The sequence below is a fragment of the Desmodus rotundus genome, chromosome 8, assembly GCF_022682495.2.
Source record: "Desmodus rotundus isolate HL8 chromosome 8, HLdesRot8A.1, whole genome shotgun sequence".
In the NCBI taxonomy this organism is placed as follows: domain Eukaryota; kingdom Metazoa; phylum Chordata; class Mammalia; order Chiroptera; family Phyllostomidae; genus Desmodus; species Desmodus rotundus.
This window is the reverse complement of record NC_071394.1, coordinates 85,011,223-85,031,146: the sequence shown is the minus strand read 5'-3', so window position 1 is coordinate 85,031,146 and position 19,924 is coordinate 85,011,223. Positions and strand designations below refer to the sequence as shown.

Sequence of the window (19,924 nt, the reverse complement as noted above, 5' to 3'; positions counted from 1 at the left end):
GGCCGGCACTCAGTCCACTGAGCCACACCAGCCAGGGCATTTTTCTGATTCTTTATACTGTTCTGTAGTTTCCAAGTTCTCTGCAAATAAGCACACGTAAGCTGTATGAAAAGAAAAATAGAAAAAAGCTGCACTTTCCCCACTCTTTATAGTGAACATATTTTGTGGTAATAGAGAAGAAAAATCCCACCTTATTTTAAAGGCACCATCAAAGTAGTGATCGTCTAGGGCAGCGATTTTAAACTGGTGCGCCACAAGAATTTTTTAAACATGCAATGCCAGACTATTTAGTCATGGGCACTGACCTCTTTTCCCTTAGAGTGTCAGATTTAAAGAAAGGACAACAACCAACACAATAGTAGCTGACCAGTGTGATTGAATCTAAATCATATTTACTTTTTTGTCAGATTGGTAAAAAATATATATTTTTGGTGTGCTACGGAATTTTAGTAATTAGTTTATGTGTGCCGTGAGATGAAAAAGTTTGGAAATTGCTGATCTAGGGAGAGAACATATGACAAGGAACGAGAGGGAAGCCGGAGGTGGAATGAGAGGACCTGGGTGGGAGCCCGCAGACTTGGGAAGGAACCCAGGCTCTGCGCCTCACCACCTTGTCTCAGTTATTTCCTCTCTCGGGCCCACTTTCCCCATGTGAACCGGAGGGTTGAGCCAGACGACTTCTCAGGTTTGTTGTAGCACAGAAGCTTTGTTACTTGAATTTTACTGCCCATTGTTGACATAGGAGAGACTGTACTATACACTGAAGGGAAATTGGGACAAATTAAGGCTCTGTTGAGAGTGTAGAACTCCCTAGAATATTCACTGGAATATGGTTGAAGGCAGTGTGTAGACTATTACGATCTGATACCACAGTGAGAGACTAACAGATTCAGAGTCTGTAGGTTTTTGTCCTCCAGACAAAAGCTAGTTTTCTTGAAACTGTGATGTAGTTTGTCATATAATTTAGAGGCTTCTACTAGCCCAGCGTGGGATAGATTGTGGGCTTCAGGCCCCATTTGGGTGATCATCTCCCATTTGCATCGTCACTCTGCAGGTGTTATGAGTGGAACTTCGGGGGCCTGTGGCCCTTATACAAGGAACTCAAGAAGGGAGTCCACGGGGCGTGCTGGAGAAGAAAGCTGTGGAAGGTGGGATGATGTGGTGTCAGGGCTCCAAGCCATCGATGTGGAGGTTTCTAGAGAATCACTGGCTTAGCGACTGGATCACTCCAGGTGCTAGTGTTCTCTTTCCCTCCCTTCTACCTAGTCAGCTGACTTGCTAAATTTTATATTCTGCGATTGGTAAGCATTTTAGAAATGCTAGGAGAAAAAACTGAAAGAGAAAATTAGTGTATCTTGAATGCTAATCTTTTTTTAAAAGACAGGATTTAAAAATAACACCCACACTGCCTAGTTTTAGTACTTTTAGGAATATTTATTGTAAGATACTGAACTAGGTCAGGAAGACACCGCCACTGTGTCCGCAGACTGATGTAGCAGGGACGCGGGGAGGACTGCAGCTGTTGGCAGAGAACTCTCTCTTGCACCCGGTGATTGGAAAAGCTGATGGTATGTCTGGACAGATCAGTACATTTTCCTAAAGTGAAATGAAGCTTGAAAACATTGGTCGAAGCTTGGAGGCCACAAAGTTTGAAACAGGTACCTTATCAAATTCATTCTCACGTCCCCACAGTGAATGAAAAGTATCCCTGCTGGGGTTTGAGTCCGGTGGTATCAGATGTGACTGTCCATTCTGCACAATGTGGTAGCGTCAGCTGGTGGGCAGGGGGTGTAGGCAGATGTGTCAGTGTTGGTCAGTGGTGTTTAAAAAATCTTTGCTGAGTAGACAATGTGATAAGCAAAAAGTTTTTTTTTCCTTTTCCTTTTTTAATCGAAAAAAGTAGTAATCGAGTAATGAGAACATTTTATAGTATAGTAAAAAATTAATTGATGAACTCACTCCCAGAGGTAGCCATTCTCAAGCAGATGGTGTGAGTCCTTTCAGACATTTAATGTGTGTGTGTAACCACATCCTGAGGTGTGCACACGCATGCACACAGGCACATGAGGAAAACATCCTGAAATTTGTGTCTTATCTGGCAGTACCGTGGTACAAAATTCTCTCTAAATGTGCTCTGACATTCTTTCATAGTTGGAGAATAGGCAACTTAGAGTTGTCATCCAAACTCTTCATCTTATCTAATGTCAAGTTCGGGGTCTTCGCCGTCTTTTGAAAAGTGCGGAGCGGAGCAGGTTAACTTAGGCTTGCCCACATGGGGGGTTCAGACCACAGCCCGGTCTGAACGCAAGCGGCCTTCTCTTCTGACGCTGCTCTCGGTGGGTACACACGCCGCTCGGACTGCCCTAAGCCCGGGTGACGAATAGCGTGGCCTGTGAAAGTGACTTTGCTCATTAAATTAAGATACCACCCTGAGCCTTTGTCTTTTAAGTTTGAAATATAGACTTCAAAGTTTTACATGATCTGGACAGTGACAGTACCTTGAGCATCTGCATTTGTTTCTCCTCCCTCCGGAAGCCACTGTTAGACAGTGATTCGATCTTACATGTGAGTGTACACGCACACACACTCGAGGACCAGCAGGATAGGAGGAAACCACCGCAGAACATTTGAAGCTGAAAATCCATACTAATGAAGCCAGTGTGGGAAGTCAGAATTCTGGCATGGGGGATGGATAACCCCACTGTGTCCAATTTACACCACAGAACTTCCAGAAGTTTTGGCAATTGACGTCATAGGTGCTGCCTCCAGAGAGGGGCCAGGTCAAGCTAAAATCAGGAATTGAGCCCTGACCAGTATGGTTCAGTTGGTTGGGTGTTGTCCTGCAAAGTGAAAAGTCATGGGCACATGCCTGAGTTGTGGGTTTGGTCCCAGTCAGGGAACGTATGAGAGGCAACCAATCACTATTTCTCTCTCGCATCGATGTTTCTTTCTCCCCCCAACTCCATAAATAAATAAATAAATAAATAAATAAATAAATAATCTGTAAAAATAAAATAAAATCAGGAGTTGAAAGTATGTTTAAGTAGCAGTGAGGTCTCCAAATCTTACCAGTCCGAGCAAGTTATGCCTGCCCTTCCCCCTCTAGCAGAAAACTGAAAGTTTATTCCCTGGGGAGATAAGAACAGTCTGTGGACTGGGGAATGCAGGCACAGTAGAAAATATTTACATAATAAATAGGAGCGTGGACCTCAGCCCCCAGCCTCTGCCCTCTTCCCCTCAGCTCCCGGATCACTGGCTGTTAGGCCCAGACCTTCCAGGCAGGAGACCGGAAGATTTAGGGGGGATATCTGCCCAGACTGAGAGAAAAGAGCTAAAGACTCTCAGAGTGAAGACTGAGGTCACAGGTTCTCCCAATGAAGCCCTGAGGGAGGTCGTGTGCTGCAGTAAAGCCCGCAACAGACACGCCGCAGGCACTCACCCACCTAGAGCTTCTCATCGGCTTTTGGCGCTCCGCTCTTAACTATGGACAGACACGCCAGGATCACCAGATTTCTAAGGAACATTTTAATATGAATGATAACAACTAAAACAAACAGGAAAGAAAAAACCTTCAAGAAGCGTAATATGTGCCGTAAAAAGAACATTTCAGGGTACTTCAGAAAAATTCTTTTATAATCTCAGAGAGATAAGAAATTGTATTACATTCAGGATGCTACTAAGCGGGGGGGGGGGGGGGGGGAGGGAAGTGCTGAGAAATAAAAAAGATAATAGTAGAAAACTAAAGGAGTTCACCACCGAACCATTATTATATGAAATATTAAAGGGACTTATTTAAGAAAAAGATCAAAACTATGAACAATAAAATGGCAATACATACATACCTATCAACAATTGAGTCAAAAATACAAACTAAGCAAACAAGAAGGACAGAGACAGAATCATGGGATGGAGGGTGTTTTGATTGTTGCCAGATGGGAGGGGGTGTAGGGGAATGGGTGAAGAGGTGAGGGGATAAGAAGTACAAATTGGTAGTTACAGAATAGCCATGGGGATGTAAAGTACAGTATAGGAAAAGGAGTAGCTGAAGAACTTATACACATGTCCCGTGGCCATGAACAATGATGGGGGGATTGCCCGAAGGTGTGTGTGTGTGGGGTGTTGGGTGGAGGGGGGCAAAGGGGGAAAAATTAGGATAGCTATAATAGTATAATCAATAAAATCTAATTTATAAAATATAATAGTAGAACTTAAAACTCTTTAGAAGGGTTGAAAGATAAAAGAAATATCCCAGAAAACTTTTTCAGTAGAAAAAAAAGTTTAACAAAGGTGGAAAATAGGAGAGAAAAGATAAGAATAGAGGCTCAGTCCAGAAGGTCTCATATTGGATAATAGGAGTTCCAGCAAAAGAAAGCAAAGGGCATGAAGGGAAGAAGCAATGACCTAATAGAAGAAAATACCAAAGAACGTAAGGATATTACTAGTTTCTAGGTCGAAAGGGCCCAGTACTCAGCACAGAGAATGAAGGTAGACCCACATAAGGCACATGGAGTTCACAAACTGAGGTCAACGAGACAATCCTAAAAGCTCATACGGGGGAGGGGGGGAAGAATCAAGAATCTTGAACCTTTAACAACAGCACTGGAAACTAGAAGACAATAAAGTAGTTCTTAAAAATTCTGAAGAAAAAAATATTTTCAACTTAGAATTCCACATCAAGACTTGCTATCAATCAAGTGTGAGGGTAGAACAAAGACAAACTTACACATGCAAGCTTTCCAGAACTTGCTCCTCTTTTGGGAACTTGACAGAGGATATCTCTCCCAAAAACAGGGGGAATATCTAAGAGAAAGGATCGACACAGAAATGAGGATCAGCAGGAGAAAGACAAAAGCATCTCCAGTGAGATGGTAAAGGGAGGTCCCAGGATGCCAGCTTGGCAGGAGGTGTAGGGACCGTCAGTCCGGCTTAAAGCAGGTTGGTGGGTTCTGGAAGATATTCCTCAAGAAGGTGAAATTAATGCATCTCTGTATGTGAATGCATTGAAAAAAGGCTTAGCCAGAGAGTTCGGAGTTGAATAGAAAACTAAAAAAAGTAAACTGCCAGTTGACAGAAAGTAACCATGTTAAGCATAGTAAGCATGACCTTTTGGCTGTAAATACTGTTAACCTAAGGTAAACACGAGTACTACACTAAATAAAATTACAGCACCCTGATTAGTGGGGCTCATTGGATTGAGCACGGCCTGCGACCTGGAATGTTGCCAGTTCAATTCCCGGTCAGGGCACATGCCTGGGTTGTGGGCCAGGTCCCCAGTTGAGGACATGCGAGAGGCAATCATTGTATCTCTCACACATTGATGTTTCTCTCTCTCTCTCTCCCTCCCTTCCCCTCTCTCTAAAAGTAAATAAATTTAAAAAAATGATAATATAACTATATTGGAAGGATTAGGAACAGGGTGTGTGGGGGGTAAGGTCAGGATAGTGAAGGAGAACTTAATCCTCCTCTTCCATGATAGAAGATTTATAGATAATTCCTAAAAATGAAAAATCAAGGTATAACATCAACATCCCTCAGCGCCATAAGATTGGCTGAGGGAATTGAATATGGCTGTGTCTGAGGAGCGGGGGAGGTGGGTGTGTCCGGAATGGATATGTCATTGGGGGGGTGGGGGGGAGGGATGTCATGAGACTGTGCATAGAAATAAAAAACTGACCCTCGAAATTATGTTCATGTATAAGTTTCATAAAAATAACACTTTTTACAAATTAAGTTTTGTAGTTGTTATGCTTAATGCAGTATTTTATGAATTCTAAGATGCACAGTTTTTCCGCATTTTCACGTCACTGAAATTCGGATGCATGTTAAATCTGTGCTGTCTCAGACTTAATGAAATATGATGGCTCAGGAGTCTGATATTGTGTCTTATTTAGGAACGACATGAGTATAATATAATACTTTTTTTCTTAAAGATTGCAGGCCTATGTCTACCTCTTCCTCCCAAAAAACTGATTGGTAACATGGATCGTGAATTCATAGCCGAGAGACAGAAAGGTCTTCAGAACTATCTCAACGTTATCACCACAAATCATATCTTGTCTAATTGTGAGCTGGTTAAGAAGTTTTTAGATCCAAACAACTACTCCGCAAACTACACTGGTAAGCAGAGGGGTCTGTGAGCTTGGTCGCATGGCTAAAGGCTCTGTGCTTTGCGGGAGATGAAATATGTGGGAGAAACTATTTCCAAGTGGGAAGACGTGTGTATTTGTTACAGGGTATTATTCGGTTACTAATTCTTACCTGATTGTAGTTTACTGTAGGTGTATAAAAAGAAAATAATCAGTTCTAACATGTTTGTAATGCCTGCCCAGAAAGATCTGGAAGAGAAGTTATTGTGTCTGTGTACTTACATTCTTGTCTTCAGTAACTTCCCTGACAGAATAGAGAGTAAATAATCCGTGACAACCTATACAGTAATCGCAATTGATTTGTATTTGGCTCCTTTTTGTACTGACAGTTATACAGTGTGTCTGGCTTTTCTCAGAATTACTTCACCACAACAGTGATTCAGAAGGGTCCTCTCTGGGTTCCCAGCGGTTCACTGAGACCCACTCAGTGCAAAACATAAGGAGGAGGTAGCTGTCTTTCAAACCTTCCCTGGAAAAGGGCGGCAGCCAAGGGACTGAGGTGGAAAGGATTCCAGTCCCACACAAAGCTGGCACCGAGTACCTAAGCCTAGTGTCAGCAGATGGGTGATTAAATATTGAATACATTCTGGTGTGGCCTTGAAGACACCAATGGAAACCATTGTAGGACTGAACTAATTACTAGAATTCAAATGGCTTGTTAAAGCTAAACTGTGCTTAGATTCTTTCTAAATGGAATTCTGGGTATTATTAATAAGCTGATTTCCTCACTAAGAAAATAAATTGTTTGCATGCTATTTTTTGGGTCCTGGCCAGTGTGGCCCAGGTGGTTGGGTGGCATTCTGCAAACCAAAAGGTTGTGGGTTTAGTCCCTGGTCAGGGCACATGCCTAGGTTGTGGGTTCGGTTCCAGGCTGGGGTGCATATGAAGGGCAATCGATTGATGTTTCTCTGTCACATCGATGTTTCTCTCTGTCTCGTTCTCCCTCCCTTCCCCTCTCTGTAAAATCAATAAGCATGTCCTCAGGTGGGGGTTAAAAAAAACTGCTTTTAAAGCAATTGGAGGAAATTTCATTCCTCTTTCAGAGAGAGGGAAGTAGAGGCTTGCTTGTCAGGCACCAGACTTTTCTGTGCAATCGAATCCTCTGGGGAGCTTTATAAAATCCTGAAGCTCAGGCTGCACTCATGCCAGTTAAATCAGAGTCTCTGCGTGTGTGGCTCATGGTTTTCTTTCTTTCTTTTTCTTTTCTTTGCTTGTTTGTTTGTATGTTTGTTTTTAATTGATTTTAGAGAGAGAGGATGGGAGGGAAGGGGGTGAGAGAGAGGCATTGGTTTCTTGTTCCACTTATTTATGCATTCATTGGTTGCTTCTTGTATGTGTTCTAACCAGGGATAGAACCCACAACCTTGGGGTATCGGGCCTATGCTCGGACCAACTGAAATACTGGGCTCGGGCAGGTTGTTGGTTTCTAAAGCTCCCCAAGCGATTCCAATATGCAGCTGAGTTTGAAAACCACAGCCTTTGGACCTCACAATTCACGTACGGCCCGCTGGCCAGCCGCAGCACTACATTTGTGGAAGCTTGTCAGAAATGCAGGATTCAGGCTCCATCTCAGACCTAGTAATCAGGATCCGAGTTTAGCAAGGTCCCCAGGGGATTCGCATGCTCAGTGAAGTTTAAGAAGCCGCACTGTTACAGGGGTGTCCCCCCGGCTGCCCGCGGGCCGCATGTGGCCCAGGATGGCTGTGAATGCGGCCCAACACAAAATCGTGAATTTACTTAAAACACTGTGAGATTTTTTTGTGATTACGTGTCACAATGTATTTAACGTGTGGCCCAAGACAACACTTCTTCCATTGTGGCCCAGAGATGCCAAAAGGTTGGACACCCCTGAATGTACCTGCTGTCTTCTAACAGAAGTAGGAGTAAGAAAAATGCCTTTTCAGAATGCCGTGGAATGAAGGAAAGTTTGTTTCAAATTCACATTAACTACAGGTACAAGGTGAACACTGCGTTGTTAACAAGGCGTCCATTCATCCCCTGCTTGTTTTTGGTTCACCTGGGAGGAAAAGCGTCCCAGGGCTGGGCCCCCAGCACAGCTCGCAGTCTTTCACAGCAGCGTCGCTCGTTCCATTTCTCCTGCCGCACCTCATTGTTCCCCAAACCGTCAGAGGGTGGGCCGTCTGGGTGGACTTACAGTCCTATAACGGGACAGTAGCGAACGGTTGCTGTTTTCGCAGAGATGCTGACTTATTTCCCCCGTTGAATGAAATGTCAGAACTTGTCTTGGCCCTAGGCTGACTCACCAGCAGTGTCAGGAAAGGGAAGCCCGGGCCTCCCCTCTGCGTCAGCTTGATTGAGCCATTCCCCAGAAAGCCAGGCAGACTTGCTCAGGCTTTCTAAAACCCAGTGTGGCTCGTTGTCCTCTGTGCGGGAACTGTGAGGTGTCCACCTGAATTAGAAAGTCTAATTGAGGACCAGCTATTGTACCGGGAAAACAGATGTCTCGGGGTCATAAGGGGTTGGTGTTGAGACACACACACCGTGACCACCACCACCTTATTCACTTCGTCAGCAAGGTACTGCTATCATGTAAAAGCCTCACTGCTCTGTAGCCATCTTCCCAGCCCAACCTCACACCCCCTCAGAGGAAGGGGGGTTTTAATGTCTACACGGCAGTCAGTTGGCCCAGACGTCAGTAGGCCTGGATTGGAGTCCCAGCTCTGTCATCGGCAGTATTTCCCCTCTGTGGGCTTCAGGGTCCAGGTCTATAAAACAGGAGTTGGGGGAGGGGGCGGTGGATTGGGGAGTGTTGAAGTTCCCTTTGGTCTTAAAGCCCCATGAATCCCATGAATAGGTTGATAATAGTGGGCTCCAGAATAAAAGTATCGAAGGAGAGATTGGGGGTGGGGGATGTTGTTCAGAACAAGAGAAGGATGCTTTGCAGAAGGTGGAGGCCCACATCCAGCTGTTTGCTGTGCAGGCTTCTGCTACGCCACTTCCTGTAGTAGATTAGGGACCTGGAGCTCAGCTGCAGGGCTGAAAGGGTCAGTGTTTGTTCCCTGGACTCATCCCAGGGGGCTGGGATCTAGGAGCTCAAAGGCTGCACATAATGGGGGCAGCTGGTGTCTTCTGAGCTCAGAAGTCTGAGCCCTGTGAGAAGAGCAGGATGGACTTGAAGGCTTCGCTCTGCACCTCCAGTCTGGGGCTTGTTTATCTGCATGTATGAGCCTGTATCCCCCCCCACCCCCCCGCCCATGTGTCTGTCAGCACTAAAGAAAATGAGGCAGGTGCCTTCCTTTTTATGGTTTCCATGTTCTAACAGGAGAGAGCATCTATACCCATTGAACGTCTATTGAACCCTTAGTTCTCGCTGCATGAAATATTTATTGAACACCTACTATGTGCCAGATGCTAGGAATACAGCAACACAGAAGGAAGTCTCCCTCCCCCCTATCCCGGGCACTTCTGCAGGGAGAAGACTGTGGCAGGGTAAACATAGGGCAGTACCTTGGGTGGGGGGTGCAGTTTCTAGGGTTGCAGATGATTTAGATCTGAAGATGGAAGGCTTCCCAGAAGAGGTGCCACATACATGGAGATCTGAGGGGTGAGTAGAAGTTAGCGAGGCTGAGAGGCAGGGGCAGTGCTCCAGGGGAGAGAGGTATTTCCAGCCAGAGTGTCTGGTCTAGGGGAAGAGAGTAGCCCTAATGCAGGACGGTGTGTTAGTGAATCCCAAAGGAGAGGGACAGATACAGCACTGAGAGGGCACCGGGGGGAGGGAGGGAGGGGTCCTGGCTAGGGGAGCAGTGAATTTGGGCCAAGCCTCAAAGGATAGGTGGGCAAGAATGGAAAATGCTGAGCGGTGGGGACAGGCCAGTCTTCAGGGACCAAGGGAGGCAAATCTCAGAGTGGAGGGAGAGTGGGGCACGACCGCTGGAGGAGACAAAGCCAGAACTAGGTTGAACGTTAGGTTTAGAAGCTTCGTCTTGGCTTGGTGAGGAGATGGGACACCAATAAAAGCTTCCAAGCAGAGGAATAGATGCTTACCATTTAAGTGTGTTGCCTGGGGAAGGGGGCTTAATATTGGGAACATAGTAGTCATGTGATTTTTGACAATAAATCATAGTTTAGTGGAAAGAAAATGTCCTTTCCATAATTCCCTGCCCCCTAAGGTATAAAAAGCTCTTTCCCAGCCCTCGGTTTGCCTTCCATTTTGTTCACGTTCCATTTGTTCCACGTGTTCACAGCTGTTTCCCCGTGTCTGCGACAACGCACAGCGCATGGTGGCCGGTGGGGAATGTTGCTGAGGGACGCTTTTGTGGGGACTTGTGAGTCACTGCTAGTTTTGAACAAACTGTCCTTCACAGTCTCTTAGAACGACATCGTACTGCATTCAGAAAGTTACTCTTCATGATCCCCCTCAAAGTTGATATGAATGATTTTCACTTAAAAGAATTTCCTTGTGCCCTGGCTGGATAGGACAGGCAGCTGGTTAGAGCGCCATCCCGACACCCCAAGGTTGAAGGTTTGCTCCCTGTCAGGGCACCTACAAGAAGCAACCACTGATGCAGAAATAAGTGGAACAACAGGTTGATGTCTGTTTCTCTCTCTCTCTCTCACTCTCTCTCTCTCTCAAAATCAAAACAACAACAAAAAAAGAGTTTCCTTTAAATTTATTTACATTCAAGTTATTTTGTAAATACTGAAAACATTTTGTGTCAACATTATTTATGGAGGAAGAACAGAGTTCTCAGTGTTGATAATGAAAATTTATACGCTTCTGTCACACCCAATCCCTCCAAATGGTTATTCACATTAGAGTAGTTAGAACAAATGTAAATGAAGTCAGTTTTGTATTTGGTTCTCACATCTTTTCTTCTTTATGGATGGACTGACACTTTACATATTGAATCAGTAAACAAACAGCTAGCAGGTCCTCTTCCCTGAATCTCTGAACTCATAATGTACTGCAAAGTACATCAAAACGATACTGTGTGCCCAGCATGGCAATCCCAGACTAGGTACTTTCGACATATGGAGAGCATTTCTGCCCAGTCCCTTATGCCTCCCCAGCCTGCCTGAAATGAATCGATGCTGCGCAGCAGTGCAGCACCCCCGTGAATCCGCAGGACTTCTGTTTGCATTCAGGAATCAGGGGTGGCTTCATTTACTCACTGCGTTGAGGAATAGCAAGTTACAGAGGTTGCTTTTTGTAGGAAATGCAAAAGCACGGTTATTCTGGTAATTTTTTAATACGGCAAACTTTAAAGAACTTCCTCTTCCCATTGTCTTCTTAAAAGGGGAAAACATTCTCATGATAAATGAACACAAAAAGAAGCATGAATTTTTTCCAGTAAACACTCACTTCCCACAACAGAACCATGTTGTTGCTGTACATAGATGTTTTTCTAAAACACTGGCTTTTATTTTCAGTATATATTTAAGGCTAATCGCTTCTTTGTTGCTGAAAGCTATAATTCCTCGAGGAATGAAGATGGGATAAATATCACTTGGAGCAACATTGAATACTGTTCCAAGCTGACCTTAGAAAACATTTTGAGTTTTGTGGTTGGGTTATGGCCTAGCGCATATATTGAATTCTTGGCTTATACCATCTGAATATTTTAGATCTTCCAGTACATGAACATATATACCCACAACATTAGTAATTAATTACATTTTTCTGTAATAAACTTTTTGATTTGAGATAATTATAGATTTACAGAAAAATGATAGTTATAGTACAGAGAATTTCCATATACCCCTCACCCAATTTCCCCTGATGTTAACCTCTTACATAACCATGGTACATTCACCAAAACTAAGAAATTAACATTGGTACATTACTGTTGACTGTAGATTTTATTTAGATTTCACTAATTTTTCACTAGTGTCCTTCTTCTGTTCTAAGATCCAATCTAGAATCCCATATTGCATTTAGTCTGTGTGTTTGTTTTTATAATTCAGTTTTTTAAGGTCATAGACTGTAAGAATGTCATTTGTAAGAAAAATATCTTAAGCCTGTGGTACTTTCCTGACATGCTTGACTAATGAGTTTCTAAACTGTCTTTGCAGAGATCGCCTTACAGCAGGTCTCCATGTTCTTCCGATCGGAACCAAAGTGGGAGGTGGTAGAACCATTGAAAGACATAGGTGAGAAACTGGCAAGCCCAGTCTGTTAAAAAGACAGATCTCAGAGCTGGATTCTTTGTCATGCTTCCCTTTATGTATCCCAAGAAAGCTCTTAAATGCAGGTGATTTCTTTGTCTTTTTGCCTTCTTACTGCTTGAGGATGCAATCCTTAACTTTTAATACTTAGTGAATCTTGGCTGAAGTCCCATCTGAGGATTTCAGTGGTAGTAACATACTTTCAACCTGGTTTCGTCATTCATTTTTCATCTTTCTATTCACTAAATCTTAACTGAAGTGCTGTTTTCCTATTATCCCTGTGACTGGAGTAATTTCTTTGCCTTTTCTTATTTTTAAGTTCAATCTTTACCATGTAAACATTACCAAATGCTTGTTTTCCTTGCACCTATATAGCTATGGAAATATTGCCAAAGTTAATTTTTATCACTCAGTCAATGAAACATCAATTGGCATAAAAATTATGTAGCTATAAACATATTTCTGCTTTTATGGCAGGCTGGAGGATAAGGAAGAAGTACTTCTTGATGAAGATTAAAAATCAGCCAAAGGAACGGCTGGTGTTAAGCTGGGTAAGCTGGTTTTTTGTTTCGGTCTCATTTCAGGGACTTTCGATGGGTTTATGAGAGCAGAAATTGACAAGAGAATTAAGTAATTATATTGTGCTCCTGAGTGATGTTATAAAGTTCTTCTCAGTCCCACATCAAAAGACAGTCATTTTAAGTCACTTGGCTTGTGCATTTGTCATTTCAGTATGATTATATTTGATCAACTAATAAACCTTGGGAAAGAAATAGGAACAGCTTAAAATAGTTCTCTGGGACCTCTTTAGGGCTGGCAGCATTGCCATTCGTTTTAAAGAAAGTGCCTGGGCGTTACCTTGTTCTCTCTCACTTTGGGAGTTCTCGTGATACATGGGGCTGATTGAACTCGATAAGATTACAGTTAAGTCCTGCTTTTTATATGTTTATATTCTCTCCCTCCAGAAAGACCGTGAGGCAGCAAGATGTAGGTGGTTTTTGTCTTTGGTTTACATTCATATATTTGGACAAATAAAAAAAACAGAAAGACATAAGAATATTTTAAATTTATTGAGGTGATATTGGTTAATGAAATGATATAGCTTTCAGGTGTAAAATTCTATATCTTTTTTTTTTTTTAATGACTAAAGGCAGCATCTTGACATTTCCTTCCATGTTTTTAGGCTGACCTTGGCCCTGACAAGTATCTGTCAGATAAAGACTTTCAGTGTCTAATCAAACTTCTGCCTTCCTGTTTGGTGAGTACAGTTCCCGCTATGCTTGGTGTTGATGACAGATTCACAGTGTTTTCTGTGGACAGAAAGAGCTGGACATGCTCAAAAGCATGGAGAGGCATACGAGACTTCAGTTCAGATGGGGGCTGTTCCATAGAACAGCCGTGACTAGTCCCATAGACTGCAGGCCATTTAAATGGCATTTATAATACACAACCCAGGAAATGTGGTACTTTAAACATAGACTTCGTATTTTAAGCAAATATCAGAGTAGGAACTAGCCACTTTGTTGTTGATGAAGATGCTTATCAATGGAATTAAAAGATCTGTTCTAGCCTGAGAGAACAGAACGAATAAGGGTTTAGGTAAGCGGGATGAGGGAAAGGCAAAATAACCCTTCTCCTGTCTGAGTTATGATTCCCACAGGCTAGCCAAGCGGTCTTTAGGAAAGCCTGTCATTACTTATGCTAAAACACAGTTCTAATCCGAGGCCTTTGGTGGAAGAACTACATCAACAAATTTCAAAACAGATGCAGAATGTCTTTAGGAAAAGACCAATCTCTCTAGAAAATTGAGTTAGTGTTGATGTTCTTTATCTGTGGTCTGCGTGATGATGTACAACCCTGGAGTGAGTCACTCATGGACGCAGCAGTTACGCTGACCTGTCCAGTTGGGTTGGCAAGTTTGTTTTTGAAGAAAATGTGCCTTGTCAAACTAGCAAAAGCAAGCTTTTAATGAGGTGTGGTGTGTAGCCAAGAAAATGCTGTGGTCTTTGAATTGGATTAATTGTGTGACGCAGGCTGTCAGCACTCAACTCTAAATTTCTTTTAATGGGTATGCTTTCTGAAAAGAAGGTGGTGTGGACAAGTGATATATATTTAATTGCAGAAGAGTCAGAAAATAGAGATACGGAAAAGAAAACTCACCTGTAGATTCAACTAATCAGAAGTAAAAATGTTCAGTTGTTACTGTTCTAGAATTTCATATGATTTGAAAATACATATATTATTTTAAAACCTGATGTTTTTTGTTAGTAGTGTACTGTGAACATCTTTTCTTTTTTCTCCATGTCCCCCCATTCACAATACAGACCAGGCAAAGAGCCTGGGCTGAGGTGTGTGTGGCGTGGGCTCACACTGCCTCTTCTTTCCGTACAGTCAGTGTCAGAACGCGGCCTGCGGCTAGTGCCAGGTGGCCCAGCCCCACCCCACACCGCTCTCTCCACAGGAGCCAGTCCTCATCCCAGGATTCAAAGTTAGCTAAACCACAGGTCCTGGATCCCATTCTCAAGGGTTACCCCTGCACTTTACCTGACACTCGTGGAGAAGGTGGTGGTGTCCTTATCCGGCTGGTCCCGAAGGCTCCCGTGAGCCTCTTTTACTGTCAACAACATCACTGTTACTGGCTGCATAGAATTACCATTGGCTATACCTTAGTTAACTAGTCTGGATATTTGGATCACCTCCAGTCTTTGTCTATTGAAAAAAAAAAAAGAGCCATAGCCCTGGCCGATGTGGCTCAGTTGGAGCATCATCCTGTGAGCCAAAGGGTCATGGGCTCGATTTCCGGTCAGGGCACATGCCTGGGTTGTGGGTTTGGTTCCCAATCAAGGCGTGTGCAGGAGGTGACCGATCAATGTTTCTCACGCGGATTTTTCTCTTCCTCTCTCTTTCTCTCCCTTCCCCTCTCTCTAAAATCAATGGGCATGTCTTCAGGTAAGGATTAAAAAAAGCCATAGTGAACAATTTTAGCTGGATGTTTGTATTCGTCCTTAATTATTTTCTAGGAAAGAACTAGAATTAATCAGTAAGTAGTTATAGGGAGATATCTTGAGACTATATAAACACCCCATTCGTTGTCAAGCCCACTAGTTTAGCATTCGTCAAGCTTTTCTAACCCCATCATTTCTCTTGTATTTATTAGTTGGCGTTCTACTATAAGGAATAGCTTCCTATCCTTCCTTCTTTATTTATATGTGTAGAACTCAAGGATTTTAATTTTATTCCTTGGGTTTATTTGAGGGTGATGAAATATTAAAAAATTAAATTGCTCGATAGTTGCACAACTCTGAATATACTGAAAACCATGGAATTGTACACTTTAAATAAGCAGATCATAATGTTATGTGAGTTATATTTCAGTAAAGTTATTGAAATGTCACCAGCAATCATTTTGATGTGATGGTAAGAGAAACTTCATGATCAATTACTGCATTTCCCTGGGCACACCCTTTCACCCCTCAACCCACTCAACCCTTGTCCCCCAAATCTTTGCGTAGATCAGCTCCCTTGTGTTTACATTTTCATGGTACTTCGTTGAGCTAATGGACATTGTAATACCTGTCCAGAGCCAGTTGGTTGATGTAACCAAAATTTCGGGTCATATGAATGCTTTCCTTTCAGTCCTTAATAATTTGTCTTACTCCCCGCCCCACTTGGTTGACGTCAGTCCCCGTCTCAGGAGGATGCTGTGAGTCATCACACTGCATACTCCAGGAGAAGGGCAGGAAGAGTCATGCTGGCTGCTTTGGAAAAGGGCCCCCATCCCCCAAAATGCGACTTTTGCTTGTTTTCTGGCTGTCATGCCCCCTGGCTTGGCGCAGTGCAGCAGTGTGGGACGTTAGGCAAAGCTGTGAATGAAGATACATTTTTCCCGGTCCCCACTTGGCTGTTCTAGGATTCAGCTTATTCTTTACTGATTTACATAGGCAGAATATTGAAATCACTATTCCAGAAATTCGGACTTTCCCTTTCTTCCATCACCGTTTTGCCTGAACTATGTGTAACATGCATACCAAAATAGAGGCCTTCCATGCGAAGCTGGCCACATCAGTTACTCACTCCCTTTTGTCAGTATGGTTTACGTTCCTTCTCTCATCTAAAGAACGATGTAGGAGTTGCTCACTAACAACTGGAAGAGGCTGTGTGGTCGGAGAATATGCTTACATTTGTATGCAGCTGAGCTACTGAGATGGTACTTGACTCTGCGTACCCAGATTTGGATGCAAATGAACGTGCATTTCTTTTCTGTTTTGCCAGCACCCTTACATCTATCGGGTTACGTTCGCCACAGCTAACGAATCCTCAGCATTGCTTATTAGGATGTTTAATGAAAAGGGAACTTTGAAGGACCTGATCTACAAGGTACTTTTGGTACAAGTTAATGGTCATAAAGAAATTCACAAGTCCCTTTAAAACCTATTATGGACACTTGATCCCTGAGGTTCCAGAAGCTAGGCCCTGAGGATATTGTTTTAATTTGATTTGGAATTTATTTTGATTTTAGTAATAAAAACTACGCAGTGTAGTTAAAAAGCATTACTTTCCCCACATGAGGGAAGGTTGAACATTTAATGATTATATCCACCGCATTGTAGTTTGTGGTCAGTTTAACAAAGATACACTAAAGTATTTCAAAGTTGGGGGGAAATTTTTTTAAATAACGAAAAATTCTAACAGTGTATACGACTTTGGGGTTGGCTGAGGCCAAGACCAGGCACATCTTCACTGGACTAGACATGGGACAAAACCCAGGCTGGCCTCTGTCTATCAGCTGCACAGCTTTGCCCTTTAAATACCCCCCCCCTGCAGTCTGGTGTCCCCAGGCTCCGTGGAGTCCTGCCTGTCAGGCAGCCTGCGTGCGGATGTTGACCCTTCTGCTTCTCTCTTACGTGCTCTTTGTTCTTTTCCAAAGTCAAAACCAAAAGACCCATTCTTAAAGAAGTACTGCAACCCTAAGAAGATTCAGGGCCTTGAACTCCAGCAAATAAAAACATATGGGCGGCAAATATTAGAGGTAAGAGGTATTTAATTTTTAAGTTGCATTGGAATTTCACCCAGCATTCCAGTACTCTTGGGAAAGTTATTAAGCAAGACCCACAATACTTTAAGTTGTCTGATTGTTTATAAACTGATGACATTGTCATATTTGACCCCAAAAAGTAAATGTTTGAGACTAAGACTAATTTAGAAATACAAAATTCCAGAATGCTTAGCTCCTGGACTTTAGTGTCTGATTGTTAAAAACTTAACTATGTGGGTACTGTGTTATTTTTGGTCAATCTTTATCTTTGTGCCAAAATTCCTGATTTTATTATACACATAACCATAGGGCTCCCTTACTGAAGTATAATTAGCATGAAAAGCTTTTCCCACATCACTCTCTAGAGCAGTATTCTCCAATCTTCTTGGATTGTGCAACCCTATCAGTGAAAACAATTTCAGGGTTACCCTTCCCCAATGATGTATATATTTAACTATTATATACCTGTACTGCTACTAACATATTTTGTACATTGTAAGTTCAGAATGAGATTAAAAACAAAACAAATAGAGCCCTGACTGGTGTGGCTCAGTGGGCTGGGCATCATCCTGCAAACCAAAAAGTCACCAGTTTGATTCCCTCTCGGGGCACACGCCTGGGTTGGGGGCCAGGTCCTCAGTTGGGGGTGTGCAAGAGGCATCCGATCGATGTTTCTCTCACATATCAATGTTTTTCTCCCTCCCTTACCCTCTCTCTAAAATTAAATAAATAAAATCTTAAAAAACAAAACAAAAATAAAAAGAGAAGTTGAAACATTTTTTCCAGTCCTCAATGGAATGTTCTGGCCGCCTCTATTACTGGGTGAGCCACTTTTATTAAATGTCTGCTTCTTTTTGTGGGAGCCTGTCATATGTTTCTGTTAATAAACAGCCAAATATATTCTAAGGTGATGTTTTCAACTCAGCCCCTATCAAGCATGGACATGACAGCTTTACTCCTCTATGCTGGAGGATTGGACTTTGCCACGAAGAGGGCTTGGCCTGTGGGGGTGAGGAAGTGATTCCAGTAGAGGCTTTTGGCGTAAAGCTGTTAACCCTGAACAGATGTAGGCTGCTTCTCTATTCTGTGGAAATGAGGGAGCTGGATTGCCTTGCAGCTCACAGGTGGGAAGCATTCAGCATCACATCTTTTTCCAGAAAAATGGATGGAGGTGGCAGTTTTCTTTGAACTGTTTTGATTTTGTTTGAAAATACATTGACTCAAAAAAGAAAGTTTAACCTGTCTTATATCTGAATGAGTTGGGGGGGAAATGTAACCTGTACATATTTTTAAATAGGTACTAAAGTTTCTACATGACAAGGGATTCCCTTACGGGCATCTTCACGCCTCCAACGTGATGCTGGATGGGGACACTTGCCGGCTGCTAGACCTTGAGAATTCCTTATTGGGCCTTCCTTCCTTCTACCGATCTTATTTCTCACAATTCAGGAAAATCAATGTAAGTTGCTAACAGTAATGAAACAGCAGGTTCATCCTGAGGTATAAATTATCCCTATGGCCAGACCCCCTGATCTGCCCATGTAAGAAATATACACGAAGCAGTGAAAGGTACGGTTGGGGGAGGCCGTACCTGTTGGCCTGTTTCTCCTACAGAGCATTGCTGAATTTCCAAGAGGCTAAGCTGAAATGGTAGATGGGAAAAAGAAGGGCATAGAGTCACTTATTGGAAGACCGTGGAGGGCAGGACCAAGCCCTCTGGTCAGGCAATGCCTTGTGAACTTTTACAAAAGGCTTTGGAGTTGCGTTTCCACTACCAATGAGTGGGGTCACCCCGGGCCTTGTTTCTCAGTGGAAGCTGAGGACAGGGGCATTGGGATTCACAAAGCCAAACTGAAAGAGCAATGTGCCACTGCTCTCTCTTCTTCTACAGACGTTGGAAAGCGTGGACGTCCACTGCTTTGGCCACTTACTGTATGAAATGACCTACGGACGACCTCCAGACTCGGTGCCTGTAGACTCTTTCCCTCCTGCCCCGTCTTTGGCTGTGGGTCAGTATGGGGTTTGGAGGGGTCTTCCGGGCCCTACTTACCCCCTTTCTAGAATCCAGGAAAGACCCAGGGGAAGTTGTCATGCTCTACAGCCGGAAATTCTTATCCAATTTAAAAGCTAAGCAGATCTAAGTAATTTGCTTAAATGCACTTCACTGAAAATTCAGATGGTGTGTCCACCTGTCAGGCTCTCTGAAACAGGGGAATTTTTGTAACAGACATTAGAATTTTAAAAGCAGGAGCATGTAGAGCAGTATGGCCAGACTGAATCGGATCTAGAAACAGAAGCCAGGATCAGACAATTTGAAGCCAATCTTGAGGACTCTGGCAGGTGTCAGGAGTCAGACCAAGGCAAGGAACAAGGGAGCCATGGGCAGATGCCTGGGAGATAGGAGCCTAGCAGGCCTAGAGCTGGGGAAGGCAGGTAGGAAAGCAGACACTGGCAAATCGGATCCAGGAGCTCTTCCAGCAATCCCTGAGGGTCTGAGGAGAGCTGGGGGACTGGCGGGAGGCATCGCAAGGAAGGAGAGATGGAGGAACTCCTACAGACTCATCCCCAAATAGCCAGCTCAGAACTCACTGCCAGAGCACAGAGAGGGGAGGGCAGG

At 43.4% G+C, this 19,924-nt stretch overlaps 1 protein-coding gene and 1 non-coding gene across 3 annotated transcripts in view; one reads left to right on the top strand and one right to left on the bottom strand.

The window, feature by feature from the left end:
- The window catches only part of PXK (PX domain containing serine/threonine kinase like), a 72,276-nt gene that overhangs the window by 30,934 nt on the left and 21,418 nt on the right, over positions 1-19,924 (top strand). For both annotated transcript variants that reach the window (XM_024556566.4, XM_024556565.4), the window contains exons 4-11: positions 5,931-6,117; positions 12,180-12,257; positions 12,750-12,823; positions 13,456-13,530; positions 16,545-16,649; positions 17,200-17,301; positions 18,605-18,766; positions 19,199-19,316. In XM_024556566.4, coding sequence (XP_024412334.1) covers positions 5,931-6,117; positions 12,180-12,257; positions 12,750-12,823; positions 13,456-13,530; positions 16,545-16,649; positions 17,200-17,301; positions 18,605-18,766; positions 19,199-19,316 — 901 coding nt within the window. The remainder of the gene's footprint in view (positions 1-5,930; positions 6,118-12,179; positions 12,258-12,749; positions 12,824-13,455; positions 13,531-16,544; positions 16,650-17,199; positions 17,302-18,604; positions 18,767-19,198; positions 19,317-19,924) is intronic.
- LOC112301345 (small nucleolar RNA SNORA51) lies at positions 14,572-14,703 on the bottom strand. Its single transcript, XR_002974484.2, has one exon. It is a non-coding gene; the product is annotated as a small nucleolar RNA SNORA51 (small nucleolar RNA).